Source organism: Nycticebus coucang, chromosome 8, assembly GCF_027406575.1.
Source record: "Nycticebus coucang isolate mNycCou1 chromosome 8, mNycCou1.pri, whole genome shotgun sequence".
Taxonomy (NCBI): Eukaryota; Metazoa; Chordata; class Mammalia; order Primates; family Lorisidae; genus Nycticebus; species Nycticebus coucang.
This window is the reverse complement of record NC_069787.1, coordinates 109,945,581-109,964,550: the sequence shown is the minus strand read 5'-3', so window position 1 is coordinate 109,964,550 and position 18,970 is coordinate 109,945,581. Positions and strand designations below refer to the sequence as shown.

The following is an 18,970-nucleotide window of genomic DNA, read 5'->3' as shown; positions in this document are numbered from 1 at the left end:
TTAAATTATTTTTTAAAATAGTATGTCACAAATTCCCTGATGCTGGCAAAGGTGTGGTGAAAAACCCATTCTCCAACACTCCAGGAAGTCTAAAATGGTACATTTGTGGGGGAAAAAAAGTTGGTAACATACATCACATGGGCTTGAAAATGTTTATATTCTTTATAACCCAAAATTTTTTAAATGAATGAAAACAAAAGTCCTATGCATAGTGATGTTCATCACAACATCATTTAGAATAGAAAAAAACAAAACAGCCCAAGTTTCTAACAACAGGGTCCAGGTGAAGTAAACTACAATACGTGATCATATGGAACCATTACAGTGGTATTTTCTACATGAAAAGCTAGGTCCATCCAGTGCCCCCTTCCTAAAACATGAACCTCCAGCAGCAGGACAGAGTCTCAAGAACCTGGGGCCTGGCCAGACTGCCCCATCAGCTGTGGCTGCCTTGCCTGCCACCATTCTCCTGTCCTGTGATTCCCACATTTAGCTTTCAAGATGTGCTGCCAATTCTCTGAGCCCCCAGAGGCTTCTTGAATTCCTTTTCTCTTAGCTAGTGATGGTCTCTCTCATTTGTACACCTGATACACCTTAGCCAACTCATTAGACTATGAAAAATAACATGTCCCAATCACAGTTCAAAAGTATGTGGAAAACTTTAACCCTCTGAGATTAGTTATGCTCAGAAAACACATAATGGGTCCTGCATGGAGATTCATGGCACATCCCCAAGGTTCTGAGAAGTGCTGCTGTCAAGCCTATTTAGCCTAGTTGAACTCCCTAACTTAATTGACCACACAACTCCTTTTCCCAAGTAACACCTATTATCACTCTACCCTGCAATAGGCATTTGCAGCTGTGGATGGTAGTGAACTAAAGATAGGAAAGAATGCTTTCATTGCCCACACAATTTGGAGTTTCCTCAGAAGCCAGCCTGAGGGTAGTAGGCCTGCTATGTCCTGATCATCTACTGGCTGGATTTCTGTGTTAAGAGAGGTCAAATGACACTAATCTTGGAGTGAATACTTAACCTCTGTTACGGAGGAAAGTTATCACAAGATCCAAGAAGTGACGAGAGGAGAAACTGAATTATTCATTAGGGAGCTGTTACATGCTTGGGCAGTGCCAGACACTTTACTTGTAAGATCCTATTTTATCTTCACAGCTGGGAACTTCCTTCCTAACCGGTTCCCCTGCTTCTCTGCTTGCCCTTCTGATTCTGTCTCTACGCAGCTGCCAGTGATCTTTCAAAACTGTATCAGGTCACTTTCTTGGTTCCAACTGTTAAGCTCTACCTAACCTCATCTCATGCACCACCTCCCTTGCTCAACTGTACTCAGGCTACACTGACTGCTTTCCATTTTCTAACATACCAGTGTTTTCCCCCTTTAAAACACACTTTCAGCTCCCTCAGCCTGCCGTCTTACAGAGCCAGCTGCCCCTTGTTACCCAACTCTCGACATGGAGCTTACCACCACCATGGGGCTCTCCTTTACCTTAAAAATATACCCCTCACCCACTTTCTTTCTTTTTTTTTTTTTTTCAGACAGAGCCTCAAGCCATCACCCTGGGTAGTGTGTCATAGCATCACAGCTCACGGCAACCTCCAACTCCTGGGCTCAAGCGATTCTCCTGCCTCCCAGCCTCCCAAGTGGCTGGAACCACAGGCGCCCGCCACAAAGCCCGGCTATTTTTTGGTTACAGCCATCATTGTTGTTTGGCGGGCCCGGGCTTGATCCGAACCTGCCAGATCCCTGTATGTGGCTGGCGCCTTAGCTGCTTGAGCCACAGGTGCCGAGCCGGCCCTCACCCACTTCCTATCGCCTGCTCTATCATACCACTGTGTTGTTTTTCAGTACATTTTTACCATCTTAAGTTATCCTGTTCAGTTTTTTGTCTGGCTCCTCCCATTAGTATGTAAGTTCCCTAACAGTGAGGACCTTGTCTATCTTATTCATCCACATACATCCCCAGAGCCCAGAACACTACCTGCTGCAGAGGAGATGCTCAACTTGTTGACAAACACCATGGAGCAGATGGCACACTGGTGCTGCAGATGAGGAAACAGACTCAAAATGTCTCAGTTAAGCATCTTGAACAAAGGCTATGCGCCCAAGTGACTAGAACCCAGGCTTTGCAACGGTTGAAGGCTGAAGGAGTCTTTGTGTTTCTGAAATCCAGGCATTACGTTGTACGGCCTGGTCAAGTTCCCATGGGCCACGCAATACAAAAATCTAAGTTTTCAAGGAGGCACTTAGCTTCTGTGAACTGTCTCATCGAGCCCTGTAGGTGCTAATCTAGATTCATTAAAGATGATCGTGATCAGAAACCTATCTACAGAAATCATATTCCACACAAAATATCCAAAGAGCTCCAAGGTCTTGAGGTTTGACAACTAGATTAATCACATGAGACTATGAACTGATTATATCTAATATTTCATACTCTCGCTTGTCTTTCTTCTTACATTGGGCAGCATTTAGTCAACAGTGAATATCTGTACAAATTAATCAGTTAGACAGAATACCTTCTTAGACAAGAGCAGCCAGTTTATATTTACCTTGTCTGCAAGGAAAAAACTGAAAGCTAAAAACATAAAAGAAAAAACTGAAAGCTGCAGAGAAAGTGGGGGGAAAGAAAGCACTACAAGGCAATCAGAAGAGGTAACAGGCAAGGGCAAGCCCTGTTTTCATCAACAGAGGTAAACTATCTTCCATATAGTCAAAATGAGCTTTGAAAGGCCCTCAAGAGTCCTTGGATCCCCAGTGGGCACTCTGCAAGAATACAAGATAAACTGACAAAGGACCAAAGTGTGAAATAAATGGGGGGGTAGATAGGGTAAATGTTAGTATACTGAGGCACTAAAAATAGGCTTTTTTCCTATAATTCAAGTTATATTAGGAGCTATGAGGTGGTGACCTGTGTAGTAAAGTACTTTGAATTCCACTATAATAGGCTCTAGAACTTGAAGAGAATCAACTGAACTCTTCACTGAGTAGGACAATATGTATGTGATGATCATTGCTCATGAAGATTAAGATAAGCTATTCTACAATACACTAAACAGATGTAGATAGCCGAATTCTGCAATTTATGAACAGCATTACAGACTCTGGAAAAGATGGTAGACAGAGTCTTTATCTTAACAGCAAACCTTTCTCTCACTCTTCATACATTGTTAGACGCTTTCTTTCTTTTTTTTTTTTAAAGAGATGGGGGTCTTGCTATGCTGCCCAGGCTGGTTCTTGGCCTCAAATGATCCTCCCACAGTTCTGGGATTAGAGGCATGAGCCACCATACCTGGCTGATGTCTTCATTATAAAATATTAACAAAATAAACAACATACTAGGTTTTATTACAAAATATATGCAAATGAAGAATATTCTAAGAAATTTTGACAAGTTTCACGTCAGTCATAGAAACAAACCAAAAGACCATTCCTTGCTTAAGGACTTCCCCAACACACCTATTTTAGTCAAATTAAACATGCATTCAGGGTAATTAATTCAGAATCAGTATTTTTAGATGTAGCTATTTCTTGAGAAATACTCGATAGTGGTATTTCTGCTTTGTGGCACTTACACATACATAGTATTTGGCAAGAATTAGACATGCTGCAGTTTTTTCTAGGGAGTATACATCCTTAAAATAGGATGCAGCAAAAGTCAAGGATAGCAATCTATGAAATATGTAAGCTACACATGTGACCTTCAAATTTAAGAGTTTAAGTTCACTCTAGCTAAATGTTATTGCAATTTTAGAACATAAAATATCCTTACAAAACTTTTTAGTGTTGGAATCTTTCTACAGGCTGTAAGAGGTCTATATTAGGCCGACTTATTTACTTTCCCAACAGTGAAGGATATGACTTATTATCATATCCTTCTTAAAATGTTAGCATGGCCAAAAGCCATCTGAGAAGCATTTTCCTAAATGCTCTTAAAAACTGCTCACATCCAATAGCTATTCCACAGTGCAACAAAACAAAATAAGCTGCAACAAGAAAAATCACCTAATACTTCATGTAATAGGAATATGTGGTTGTATAGATAGCAATCTCTATAGTAAGATGTGTATTCTTTTCAAATTCAATGTTTCAGCTATATGAGGGACCTAGCGTTTTTAATCAAAGTTGTGCTCCTCCAGATTCACGCATGTGAAGCAGCAGGAACTCCAAAGAGCTTTACAGACATCCTGAGGACATTTCTACAAAACCATTATTTCTGAATAGAATTCAAAGTGTATTTTCCTTTTCAAATTCTATAAAATATTAGCTCTCTATTCTAAAAGTCATTTTAGGGAACATTTCTTATTCCTGTATAATCTAAAAGTATAAATTGTAACTTGCAATCACATACTAAATATAAGAGCTTAATTACGCTCACATCACTAACCTTTTAAGTTTTCTCTAAGGAGAAAAACTCTTGTCCATCCATTCTGTGAAAATTGCGTATTGATGCTCAGCTCTGGTTATTTATATAGATTTTTCTTTTTTTTTTACACTGAACTTGGTCAAACAATCCAGCTCTTCATTATATTTTATACTATTCTCCAGGCTTTTTCTTGCATCTACCATATTTCAGCTGTATACACTTAGCTTTTCCTTTATAGGGTTCCTCCTCTCAGGAACTATCATTAGTCGATTTCCACAATGATAAATAAGATAAAAAGTATTTTTTTAATCTACTTAATTTTTTTTGAAAGGAGATTAAGAATTAAATGTCATCTGAAAGGGGGGCAATGCCTGTGGCTCAAAAGAGTAGGGCACCAGCCCCATATGCCGGAGGTGGCGGGTTCAAGCCCAGCCTCGGCCAAAAACTGCAAAAAAAAGAAAAAGAAAAAAGAAAAGAATTTGGGCGGCGCCTGTGGTCAAAGGAATAGGGCACCAGCCCCATATACTGGAGGTGGTGGGTTCAAACCCGGCCCCGGGCAAAAACTGCAAAAAAAAAAAAAAAAAAAAAAAGTTAAGTGATAAGCTTATAAAAATGATATCTCCAAATGATAAGCTTATAAAATCTGTCAACCAAATACAAATTAAGTATAAAAAATCCTTTTCAGGTATTAGTGCTATGAAATTGTGTTACTTTTTATTTTGTTCTAGTTATAAAATGCTCCCACCATTAGTTTTGGGAATATTATTTAAGTACCACTATATGACAACCATGTGCTGGTGGCTTACATGTCATTTCATCCTTTCAATGACCACTCAAGGTGAACATCCCCATTTTATAAGTGAGAAAATAAGACTCAAAAAGATCCTACAGCTGGTAGACAAGAAATGCAAACATGACCTCACAGCCCAGGGTCTTCCTCTTCTACCACCATACCATGCCACATCTCATTTAAAAATCAAAAAGCTTTCTAAAGCAGTTTGATACAAGAAAATCAGAAAAGTTATTTCTCCTCTTTTTGTAACAAAATGAATATCTAAGCAACAGCTGAGTTTACATGTCAAAAATGTTAGCTTCCTTTCCATCAGCAGTAAGTAAAAAAGTATTCACATACGGTCATAAGTAATAACAGTAATCCACTGTAATTTCATAATTGGTTTGCTTCAGAAGTATATTTGTACCCCATGCTATGAAGTATTGATGGGAAATACATCACATATAATCGTTACAAAGAGCACAAAGCACAAGAAGTTGTGGAAATGGCAAAAAAATTTAATAAAGTGGTGTGGAGTAGTTGGCATGTACACTTGGTATTACACATTTTCTTTTTAAGTTTTTACTAAGAACAGAAAATGCTAATGAACCTTTTGGGGAAAATCCTTTCAAATTCCATAATAGAGAAACTTCAAAAAAAAAAAAGTGGGCTCTACGTTGAACAGTTTTTTTCGTTTTTTTTTTATAGAGACAGAGTCTCACTTTATGGCCCTCGGTAGAGTGCTGTGGCCTCACACAGCTCACAGCAACCTCCAACTCCTGGGGCTTAAGCGATTCTCTTGCCTCAGCCTCCTGAGTAGCTGGGACTACAGGCACCCACCACAATGCCCGGCTATTGAACAGTTTGATGAGAATATTTCAGATTGCATATGAAACCCGCACATTGTACCCCTTGATTGCACTAATGTACACGGCTATGATTTAACAATAAAAATAAATTCAAAAAAAAAAGTGGGCTTCCGATATACATGCTATAATATGAACCTCGAGGACATTATGCTAAGTGAATTAAGCCAGTCATGGAAAGACAAATACTGTATGACTTCACTTATATGCACTACCTAGAGTAGTCAAACTTAGAGAAACACAGTAGAACGGTAGTTGTGAGAAGTGGGAGAGAAATGAGGAGGCAGAATGGCAGTTTCAACTTCTCAAGACAAAACAGTTCTGGAGACTGGTTACACAATAATGTGAATACCTCTAACACCACTGAAACGATTAAGATGGTAAATTTTGTTATAACATTTTATTATAATTAAAATAAATGTCTAAAAAAATAAAATGTCTTTTTCCAAAGAACCCAATGACTTATTAATGGTTTTTGTTTTTTTTTTTTTTTTTTTTTGGCCAGGGCTGGGTTTGAACCCACCACCTCCGGCATATGGCACTGGCGCCCTAGTCCTTGAGCCACAGGCGCCACCCATGACTTATTAATGTTATGTTTTATAAACAGAACATTTAGAGAGCTATACTGTTGATATTTGCAGGTTGACGGGTGTATGTGGATATACTACTCTACCTTTGTAAATGTTTGAAATTTTCCTCATGAAATAAACAAAATAACCTTTATAAGAAAGGGAACCCGTAGGGAAACGAAATTTCCTTATCAAGAGAAAATCTATGAAAATCAAGAAAACATCTATGAAAATGTTTAATTATAGTTAAAACGTGTAAAATGCAGTAACATTTCAGCTACAACTGATAAACATGGCACATCACTTAATTCACTTAGGAGAAAGCTGCTGAAAACTAGAATGGTCTTCTGGGCTTGTATTAGAAAAACTATATGGAGAAAATGACATAACAGTCTAAGTCCGCTATGAAAACAATGTATTTTTATTAAGATAATTAAAAGTCAAAAAACAACAACAAATGGGAAATTCCACAACCTTTGTTTGCAACTATATAATCTTTATGTAGAAAAACTATAAAGTGACAGTTTGATCTGGAAAGCAGCTCCACAATAAACCTATTCCTTTCATCAAGAGTTAACTAAATTATGGAGTCAGTTCACCTAAAAGATTTTGCTGTAGAATATTCCAGCAGAGCTGATTTCAACTATATTATTCTCATTTCTAACTATCTTTCCTGATATTTCATATCAACAGAGATATACAAGAGACTGTTGAAGTAAAAAGATAAAACAAATATTCCAAGCACAGTTACATGTGAAAATGAATGAAGGCATTGTATCTAGAGATCTACAAAACTATACAAATTACCAATTATACATATAATCCATTTACACGGAAGCTCTATGAGGTGGTACTGGAAAAAAAACACTGAGGCATTGAATTTGCAACAATGGAACAAGGCTCACTCTGAACAGCAGCACATTCCCACCTTTTAGTCTATCACAACATTTCCCTTGGAATTCCCATTTATTTGTATAAGACCTAAGACCTAGAAAGTGGACATGAAAATTTTTTAAAGCCAAAAGAATAATGAATTAAACACTCCCTAAAATCTACTCTAAAACATGCGCGTGAAATATGAAGACGCCAAGCACCTTGTAAAACAAGAGTTTTTACAGTCACATATTTCTTTCCACTTACACTAGCATTATCACTAGTGTCTGTTCTGAATTTTCTATAATTAGGCATCCCAATGATATGTAATAGAAGAGGAAAAAAACAACAAAAAAAATGTTTTTGTAAGTGGTATTATTTATTTTTAAAAACAACTTCCTCTGCGTAAGAAATCACATTGCTGTGGTCATCAGAATAGTTTAAATCACTTTGGCAATACAGACTTATTTGCTCTTATTTTGAATAACAATAATGATAAAACTATTATCATGGCCATATAATTTTTCAGAATCTGGGGCACCGAGGCAACTGTGTACAGAATATCTTTAATAAACCTAAATTTTATCATTATTAAAATTTTTTAAAAATATTTTCAAGTCATCAAGAATATTAAAGGTTGGGGGGGGGGGAACGTAAGCCATAAACAAGTATTTTCTTCAAGATTCTTTAATTGGGATAAAAGTCTCAGGGTAAGCCCATAAAGTCTTCAATAAAGAAAAATCAAGTCAGGGTATACTAATTTCTGCCAACTTTGGCAGAAAAGCCAAAAACATTCTAAGTCAAATAAAAACATTCTTTTGGGTCAGGGCTTTTTGTTGTGTGAGTTCTTTGATCAATAACTTCTCAACATGTTATAGCTCAGAAACTATCACATGCTTAGTACCAGCAATAAGGAGCTACAATGTCAGAGAAAGATTCACCAACATGATCCTTTTAGATCACAGGTCTCTCTCTCTCTGATAAAAAAGAGACGAACATTTATTTATTTTCTCTCACCTACAGAAAAGAAGAGAGTTAAATGGCATTTCCTGGTAAGGAATCTCTGTGTATATAAGTGTTAAGCTGCAAGGTAAAGAGCTTAAATCATGCCCTTCATAAGAAGTAGATGACAGAGGATTTTCTCTTAGGAGTTAACTGTGGTAGAGGACAGCACTGCTCTGACATAGCTAGAACAGTCTTTCCTGTACCTAGAAGACCATACCTATGAACATTTTAGTCAACCTGTAGAAATTTTGCTATGTAACTTAGTCATGTTCTTTAGGTAAGAAAAAGACGAATAACAAGCTATCATAAAAATATGGTAGAATGTCTTCCCCCTTATAAGTCACCAATTTCTGATCCCATTAAGCTTTCATAGAATCCACGGGAAATTAAATAGGCTTATTTGAGGTATTTTCTCATAACGTAAAATTGGAAAAAATCCTAACAATACCACTTGCAATTCAAGAAAAAAAAATCCAATCCTGTCTAATTAAGGTATTAAAAATGTCACAGAATATATATATTTTACTAGCAATCCCCACCCTCCCACCCAAAAGGAAGCCAATTTTACCCAATGTAAGATAAACTACTGATAGTTGTATCTGGTTCCAGATAAAGAGAACTGCTAAATTCCACTGGGAAAAACATTACAAATAAGCACCAAAAGCTGACCTAGTATTTTCTACTCAATCCTATTTCTTTAGGATATTTTTTTAAAAAGAGAGATCCCTTGCAACTTGACTAGAAAAATCATGACTTGACCAATTATTTCTAAGTCTATGCAGATAAGCAGTGAATGATGGAGAGCCAACATCACCAGCAACTTATCAACACTGTTTGTTGTTTTTGCAAAAAAAGGTAGATTATATAAAATTCCATTCTCCCAAGCAACAAACAGGGAAGAAAAACATGTTACTTTTTAAATGGCTATATTTATAGGTTTTTAAATATCAGCACCAAATATTCACTTTTAACTATTCTGACCAAGTTTTAGGAATTAACATCTCCTTACAAAATGAGTAAGACAGTAAATGATAAAGGAATAACTTTCAAGTAATATTTGCATGCTGATAAGAACTATTAAGTAAAATAATCTGATTGGCTCATTTTCAAAGCTACTGTAGACTTGCCCAGTTTGGAAATAGCATGCCTCACTGCTCAGCTAATATAGCTACTCCCCAAATTATGAGTAATCTATCTTATTTTGTGACTAGGCAAGATTAAGTAAAACAAGTTAAAGGGGTACTTTTTTAAAAGCAAGCTAAATCAAAACAATCCATTATTACAATAGTTTCCTACTTTCTCTTTTGAGGAAACCGCTGTATGAAGTGCCTAAATAAAAAACTAAAAGATTCACAACTAACAGTGTCAGTTCAAGTCTATATAACCCTTTATTATATTTATAGCAATATTATGATTAACATTATACAAGTTTTCTTATTTCTTCCTCATTCTACAAAATTTTATTCTCATTGAGTTCAACTCTGCAAATAGTTTAAATCAACTTTTTGAACCTTGAATTTATAAACCACTTAATTTGCTAAGTTTCCTGAAAAATATTTTAACTCTTACTTAAAGTTATAATGAAAACCAAATCTGTTTTAAAAAAAAAAAAAAACCACTAAGCTGTTTTAAACAGAAACTTATAGAAATATTCTGATACCAGTGTTTTAAGACAGCCTACAGAAGGCTTTATAAAAAGGCAACTATCATACAAAGGAATTCTATGGCCAACCATTGTTAGAAAATTTCTTTCATAAATAAAACTTCTTTCATGATAAAAGATGAACTCAAAAGATGGAGATTTAATTTTCTCCTAAAAATCAGATGCTCAGAACATGGATTGGGCATATTAAAATCACATCACTTCTTTGAAAAAAAGAAAAAAATGTTGCAGCCAGGCATTCCATTCACGAACACCATGCCCGTATCCACCTAGTCTTTTGATCTCTGGCTATTAGTATTATCCAAGAGAACTTCACTGAAGAAATTGGTTAGTAAACCTACCAAACAGGAGTCTCAGGTGCCTTAATCTGGATAATTAGTTATTATAAAACTTTTAGCTACTAGAACATCAGAGCTTATAAAGTGCACAGGGTATAAGGAAACACAACAGTAGTGCCAAACTCACTTATTAATATGACTATAAAGGACTTGGTATCATCAATAGGGCAAAAAAACAACATTATAGTTTTCTGTTCAGATTTTATTTGAAATCTAATTTAAATTGTCAAAGCTACAAAAGGGGGGGAAGACATCTGTATTATTTTTGCTAAGTCACAACATCCTAAAACAAAATACTATTACTGCCAGCAGATCCATTATACACACTTCTGATGAAATTCATTAGCACAATAAAAATTTCATCTTGAGTAACAGCCACAACGAAAGTAATTTACACAATATAAAACAATGACAGATCTACAGATGCAGTTACTCAGGAGTTTACACATGCATTCACAAACAAACAAAAAACCCCAGGAATGCCTTTCATTTGATTTTTGTTTTGTTTTTTTTTTTAAAAAAACAGACCGTTCAGGCACAAAACAAAATCGCATTTCCAATAAGTGACGGAATCTTAAAAATTTATGTCAGTGTTTGTTTTTCTTTGACTTTTTATGAGACCTGTGTGGAGATCGGGACTGAGATCTGGATTTCTTCCCTGATTTTTTAGGGGATCTAGACCGTGACCTCCTAGATCTTTTAGGTGTCCTTGAACCAGATGGAGATCTGAGGAAACAAAACAAAAAAAAAAATATCCCCCAATTTATCAAAATATTCAAGTGATCAAAACTGATTATCTTTAAATTATCTAAAATGATCTTTAACAGAGTACAATGAAAATCACTGAAATAAACAAAACTGAACTTTTCAAACTTATTCTGTCACACACATAAACACACAAAACTATATTTTGCGACTGCTACGCACTGCATCGATGATCATCAGTATAGCACTTGTTTATAATGACAGATTTCTGAGCCTTACCACTGCTCTACTGATTCAGAAACTCTATAAAGGTAGGGAATATTTGCATTTTTAACAAGCTCCCAGGTGATTGATACCCTCCAAATTTAAACCTCTACTCTACAAAATAAAGTTCAAAATTGCATCTAAGATCATTCACAAAATTAAAAAAACAAAGCAGCTTTGCATTCTATCATCTTGAGGAAAAAGCATCAACTACCGCAATATCATACAAGGGCATCATTCAAGACATTTTCCAAGTGTGGTTCATTTAGATTACCAATACACGTACAGCAGTTCCCAACCTTTTTGGCACCAGGGACCAATTTCAAGAAAGACATTTTTTCCATGGGGTGGGGGGGGGGCATATTCAGAATGATTCAAGCACATTACATTTCTTGTGCACTTTATTTCTATTATCATTACACCATAATATATAATAATTATATAACTCACCATAATGCAGAATCAGTGGGAAGCGCATGCTTGTTTTCCTGCTATACCAGCAGGCAGTCAGACCATCAGGCATTAGATTCTCATAAGGAGTGTGCAACCTAGATCTCTCACATGTGCAGTTTTCAGTAAGTTTCACACTCATGAGAATCTAATACACTCACTGCTGATCTGACAGGAGGCAACACTCAGGCAGAGCTCAGACAGCAATAGGGAGCAGCTGTAAATACAGATAAAGCTTTGCTCCCTCACCCACTGCTCACCTCCTGTTGTGCAGTCCGGCTCCTAACCGGCCATAGACCTAAATGGTCCGTGGCCTGGGGGTTGGGGACCACAGCACATACATATCTATACACATATATATATGCAAGTGCCAGTTATAAAAGTAAGAGTTATCTATTTTATAAATCTTTTACTAAAAATTGTTACAATAAAAAAATGTTAGCATATAAAACAGTTTAAAGAAAATTCCTCTACGTAACACCAGATATATAAAACAATTCTGGAACCACTTTTCTGTAACAAAAAGGAAAAAAATATATAAAATACTAAGTTACATACTGAAGAACTTTTTTGGAGTATGTTTACACAAATTTCTACCCAATAACTTGCTAATAATATTGCTATGAGAAAAAAACGTGTTTTTCTTTAAGCTTTGGCAAAAATAAAAAAAATACCCTATTAACACTAAAGAACAGAATGAAAAGAAAAACAGCGAATCCTATTGCACAGGAAATAGTGTATATGATGTTTAAAATTCTTGGCTAGTCTTTGCTGAAAGCCTTCTTACACTTTAGACATGGAAGGAACTGGGATAGGGAGGTAGGGAAGAAAAACCTAAAATGAAAGTGTTATCTCCTTGGTTTTCTAAACTCCTTTTAAAAAAGTAAGCCAACCAAATTATTTTCAAAAGCTGGTGAAATGACAAGGAAACCGGTATTTGAAATATTACCAAAAATGACTTGCATTTACCTTTTGGTTTTTTTGCTAACGTCTCTAGGAGAATCTTTGTGAGATGACCTCGACCGTGAGCTCTCTTTATGAGATCTTTCTGAACGCTCCGATCGCTCGGATTTTGGTGATGGGGATTTCACTCGTCTACCACTGCTACTGCGAGATGGGCTGGGGGATGTACTGTGTCTCCTTTTCCTATGGAAAAAGCCCCCCAAACATGCCACAAGTGAGCAAAAGATCAGATATTCATTTTCCTTTACTAAGTTAGCTAATAATTCCTATCACTTTAATGTATTCCCACTAGTCATATAAGCGTTATTCTGTAACAATATTCAAAGACCTTTATACCATGAATAAACAAGTCAAAGATAAGGTGATCAAGCAACAAATGAATATGACTTAGACTTTTCTTTGGTTATAAGAGGTATTATTTGAATAATTAGCAAATTTTAATTAATGTCTCTGGATTAAAGTACTTTTTAAAAAATATTAATTTCCTGGGCAGCTCCTGTGGCTCAAGGAGTAGGGTGCTGACCCCATATACCGGAGGTGGTGGATTCAAACCCAGCCTCGGCAAAAAAAAAAAAATTAATTTCCTGAACTGGTACTTTTATTATGGTTAAATGAATGTGGATAAGAGAATGGGGCATCGTGTTGACAAATTATTCTTTAATGGTTGGAGGTGGGACAGAAGGGAATATAAGGCAAAAGTAGAAATACCGTATTTTAACATTTGAGTAAGGTTGGTGATGGCTATATAGGAAGTCTTTATACTATTTTTGTAACTTTTCTATAAATCTGAAATTATATCAAAACAGTAATAACAAAGACAAAACAATGACAGACCTTTATTTAACCAACTGGTATAACTTTATTATTTGTAACTACTATAGAGTGACTGAGCCAGAATTTTTTTATTTGCAATCACTATGTTTTTGTATTAGGAAAAGCCTCAGTTCTGTTAACTGACACAATTTTCTTTACTAAATCAGAGATTCAGAAATTGTGAAAAAAATAAAAACTAAACAAAATGTTTTTGAATAGAATGAAGACTTAAAGTGAGGGGCAAGTCCCAATGGTCTATACAATCTCCTTTCAAGGTAAGACGGAAACTCAAGTTTACAGGTAGCATAGGGACTTAGGAAAAAAATGCTTATATTGTAGGCAAGAAGTAAGATCTTAGCAGGCTGCTTTGTTATTTAAGCCTCAGGTTGATACCTAATACTGTAACTGAATTCTTGCACTGAACTGAGGCTAAGGAAACCATATGAACCATGTAAAAGGATGATACCCCAGTTAACTACGCCAAGTGCCAACTAAATGCCCCATTTCTCAGCTAATTCCACCTCCTGAAGGTAGGAGCCCAATATGATTTCCATGAAAAAACAGTGCAGTTAGCATCAGTGATAAAAACATAAAATGAAATACCATTCCAAATCTTCAAATCAGTAATGCATTGAATAGGAGAAATGTTATACCTTTCTTTCCTTGTTGGAGTACATTCATCTTTTTCTTTCTTATCTTTGGATCGAGATTCCAATTTTTCTTTATCCTTCTTGTCTCTTTCTCGTTCTCGTTCTAATTCTTTCTCTTTCTCCTATTATTTTTTTAAAAAACAATTTGTCGTTTAAAAATATACCAATTTGGTTTGATCCCATTTATGTAACACAATATTTCTCTTCTGAAAAATAATTTTTTAAATCACCATTTTGGTATAATACCATTTTCAAAAAAATAAACTAAAATAAAACCCTACCTTTGAGAGAAACTATTTATTTCTTCTTTTTATACTGAATAATAATTGTGCTATTATTGAATAGCACTGAATAATAACAATGCTTACTACAGGCCAAGCAATGTACTAAACAACTTTCCACAGACAATTTCATGTAATCCTTTAAAACACCCCTAGGAAAAATACTACTATCCTCATTCTAGAGATGAAAATTGAGATTCAGATTAAGAATCATGTTCGTATTCATACAGGATAGTAAAGTCAGGATCTGAACCCAAGCTCTACAGCAGTTGAGTTTTAACTGATATGCCATGAGAGGAACCTAAGTGTGCCCTGAAAAATTTAAGATCATTAATTAAATTATTTTCAAAAAAAGTTCAAAGCACAGTAAATATATTCTTTTTTTACTTTTTTTTTTGATCAACATAATTTAGGGGGGAGGTTTGACAGAGGGAGGGTAAACGGTAGCACCACACCTATGGAGCATATTGCAAGGGTACAAGTCAAAACTTCAAGTATAGAACATAAATGTCTTAACACAATAACCAAGTAACTGAGGTGAAAACTTATTAATTAGTTTGATGTAAGCACTCCAAACTATATAAAAAAATCAACACATTGTACCCCACATATGCATAAATGTATTCATGATCTATGTGTATACGACTTTATAAAATGAAAAAAAATAAACTGTTACAAAAAAGAAAAAAAAAACATAATTTAAGTGTGCTGTGGAAGTTTAAATATAGGTTCAAGTGTGCCATGAGAAAAAAAGGTTAAACAACATTTATAGAGTCTGAGCTCTTCCCCTCCCAAATTAGAAAAAACTAACAATGCACTGGCCTTTCCATTATAGATAATAAAATAATCAGTAAAAAGTGATCCTTCTAACTTCATGGCAAGTGTTTTTTTTTTTTTTTTTGGAGATGGGAGTCTCATTCAGTTGCCCCAGGGCTAAGTGCTGTAGCATCACAGCTCAGAGCAACCTCAATCTCTTTGGGTTTAAGTGATTCTCTTGCCTCAGCCTCCCAATTAGCTGGACTACAGGCACCCGCCACAATACCTGGCTATTTTCTTGTTGTTGTTTGTTTGTTTAGCATGATCGGGCCAGTATGAACCCCCCAGCCCAGGTGCATGTGGCCGGCGCCCTAACCACTGAGCTACTGGCACCAAACCAATGCCAAGTTTATTTACCCAAAAGAGCTCTTATCAAAGGAAGATAAGATGGCTACTTACAATAATCTTCCATCAAACTTTATTAATGAGGAACAAGTGCCAATTGTATTAGATTTTTTTTTTTGAGACCAAGTCTCACTCTGTTGCCCCAGGGTAGAGTGCTATGGCTTCATTATAGCTCATAGCAACCTCAAACTCCTAGGTTTAAGAGGCAATCCTCTTGCCTCAGCCTCCTAATATAGGCACCTGCCACAACACCCAGCTAGTTTTTCTATTTTTAGTAGAGACAGAATCTTGCTCTTGCAAAGGGGGTCTCAAAAACCTGAGCTCAAGCTATCCAACTACCGTGGCCTCCCAGAGTGCTAGGATTACAGGTGTGAGCCACCACGCCCGGCTTAAAATATTAGAAATTTTAAGTTCTGGTTGATAAAAAATACAAACTGATTACATGTCTATACAACTATGTAAATCAGAGAAATAACATTTCCTTATCTTCAGATGTTACAACTGCCACTTCTCACTTGAAATTCTAATTTCTGTTAGTAACAGCATAATTAAAAGAATAGCTACAGATAACAAACCCACAAGACAAACTTAGTTCTTCACTAACAAGAATTTCTCTATTGGGCGGCGCCTGTGGCTCAGTGAGTAGGGCGCCAGCCCCATATGCCGAGGGTGGCGGGTTCAAACCCAGCCCCGGCCAAACTGCAACCAAAAAATAGCCGGGCGTTGTGGCAGGCGCCTGTAGTCCCAGCTGCTCGGGAGGCTGAGGCAAGAGAATCGCGTGGGCCCAAGAGTTAGAGGTTGCTGTGAGCCGTGTGACGCCACAGCACTCTACCCGAGGGCGGTACAGTGAGACTCTGTCTCTACAAAAAAAAAAAAAAAAAAAGAATTTCTCTATGATTTGTATTCATTAGGAAACGTATCTGATAACTGACTGTTACACTTTTTAAAAGGTAAAACAAAACATATACCAGATATTGGCAAATGTTTTTAGCATGTAGCCAGGTAGCAAGTATTTTCTGCTTTGTGGGCCACATACAGTTACTGTCACAACTACCCAACTCTGCCAGTGCAACATGAAAGCCACCATAAACACTACATAAGTGAATAATAAAACTGGCAAAGACCATATTTTGCTGAATCCTGGCACCCTCAGGAAAATACCATAAAAAACAAGGAAACTAAAGTGGCAATGTATGTGTTCTTCATTTTGAGGTTGCTTCATTTTGATGGTAATCAGGACTGGTGAACATCTCAAGGTATAATAACCTAATGTACTGAAACATACATGTGGTGCATTCCGGTCTATGAAAATTAGGTGAACTTAAGGAGTTCAGCAATGAAGGCTCTATTGTATTTTGTTATCCACAAGAATATGAAGTCCTTCAAATGCTTAGAATCCACCAGTGTGGTATTCTACCACTTGCTGCCCTCCTTGAAACAATGGGAATTGAGTCCTAAATGAACTTCTCAACACCAGAACTTCCTTAATTCTACATCCATCTTTGTGCCACCTCTCAGGGTTGTTAGTGTCTCACTGTCAGAAATGTGACTTCCTGAAGGGTCTTCCAGTTTCAAAATCATGCTCTTAGCAGGATTAATCTTCTAGCCCACAAATAGTACACAGAATAAAGTAAGTGTACTGTTGCCTTACGATTCATTTTTCAAGCTAAAATGTTTTTAAAATATCAAATTTCAAATATTTCTAATTATATCCCAAGTATTCAACATTTACATACCAAAAGATATAATTGTGAAAAGACTTTAAGCATACCAATATTCTAGGAAGTCAAATAAATAACTTAGGAAACACATTATTAAGTATACTTATTACTTACTCGTTGAAGAAGTTTATCTCTGTAGTGTTCTACTTGTTCCTGAAAACTCTGGCCTGGTTTCTTAGGTCTTTTCCCAGATTCCAATTCATCCTGAAACTTCATAACTTTTAGCTGTAAAACAAAGCATTTTATAAGTAAGTATTTTTATCACTATAGCTTCTCAAGCAGTGCTTTGCACATTTTCTACAGCACAGTGGTTAAGTTAACCACTATCAAAATACAACCTCATCTGAAGGCCATTTATCAGGCAAGCCCAACTATGCAAAATTCCACTGACCAGACATGAGCCTGCATGTTCTGCACAGCCATTAAAGAACTCAAAAACCATGCCTGTAAGAACCTACTCATCCTCTCTCAGTAGAATTATAATGAATTTGGTATCTGGTTCCCCAAATTAGAAATGCAAGGCAAAGTTGCTAAAGGAAAGCATTCTGCCAGCAAGACATAACAACCAACAGAACACAGATAAACAGATGGGGGGAAAAAAGGCGACGGCACTGTAGTTTAGCTACGTAGGGTCAAACACAGACCTGCACTGAATGAAGGTTTCTATTTACAGCATAGTGCAATCACCAGACATCAAAACACAAAGAGGACATCAAACACAGAGAAAAGGTTAAACCATATTAGGAATGTACTTTTTTAAGACAATAAGAATATATAAGTATTAAAAAGCCCAGAAAAACTTTCTATTTCATTTTTACAATTTACCTGTTAGAAGGCAACTGCATGATGAAAATGTGTCAAACGGTCTATAAAACCAGTGTATGGTGCCCCATGATTGCATTAATGTGCACAGCTATGAGTTAATAATAAAAAAAAAAAATAGAAGGCAAGTGCACAAAGCTATAGGATATTCACTACAGCACTGTTTGTAAAAGTATACCACCAAAATACCATGTTTACCAAAAGATTTGTAGCTAACTTATGTATGTATATATGTACGTGTTAAACCATATTAGCCACATATAGTTTAACACACACACACAAAAGTATATGTGTGGTGTGTAAATGCAAGCACAAACATGAGCCATGGATAAAAATCTGAAAGCATATACAAAAAACTGATATAATCAGTTACAGGAAAAGAAATGAGACTAATTTTAGTTTTTATTCTGAATATTGAAGTAAAAATATGTATTATACACATACAAAAATGGTAAAAATAGAAATTTATTATTCATTTTGACCTTAAAAATAAGGTTAAAATAAAAAATATCTGAAGGCTTAAAGGAACTCAAATTATCCAAGAAATTTACAAAGATGAGCATACCTTTCTCTTATACTAAGGGAGGACAAAAAAGCTAAAAAGCATGAGATCTTGGAGGCAGAGGTGGGAAGCACATGGATCATGGACAGTACCACGGAGATACATTCCCAAGCCG

General features: G+C 36.0%; 1 protein-coding gene across 5 annotated transcripts in view; it reads right to left on the bottom strand.

The window, feature by feature from the left end:
- U2SURP (U2 snRNP associated SURP domain containing) overlaps positions 1-18,970 on the bottom strand; it is a 73,200-nt gene that overhangs the window by 9,679 nt on the left and 44,551 nt on the right. For 4 of the 5 annotated variants that reach the window (XM_053599200.1, XM_053599201.1, XM_053599203.1 and 1 more), the window contains 4 exons: positions 17,586-17,696; positions 14,312-14,430; positions 12,852-13,028; positions 10,648-11,189 (listed from right to left, as the gene is read on the bottom strand). In XM_053599200.1, coding sequence (XP_053455175.1) covers positions 11,051-11,189; positions 12,852-13,028; positions 14,312-14,430; positions 17,586-17,696 — 546 coding nt within the window. In that variant the 3' untranslated portion in view covers positions 10,648-11,050. Of the gene's footprint in view, positions 1-10,647; positions 11,190-12,851; positions 13,029-14,311; positions 14,431-17,585; positions 17,697-18,970 lie in introns of those variants that run through there. The other variant, XM_053599202.1, reaches the window with a different exon arrangement.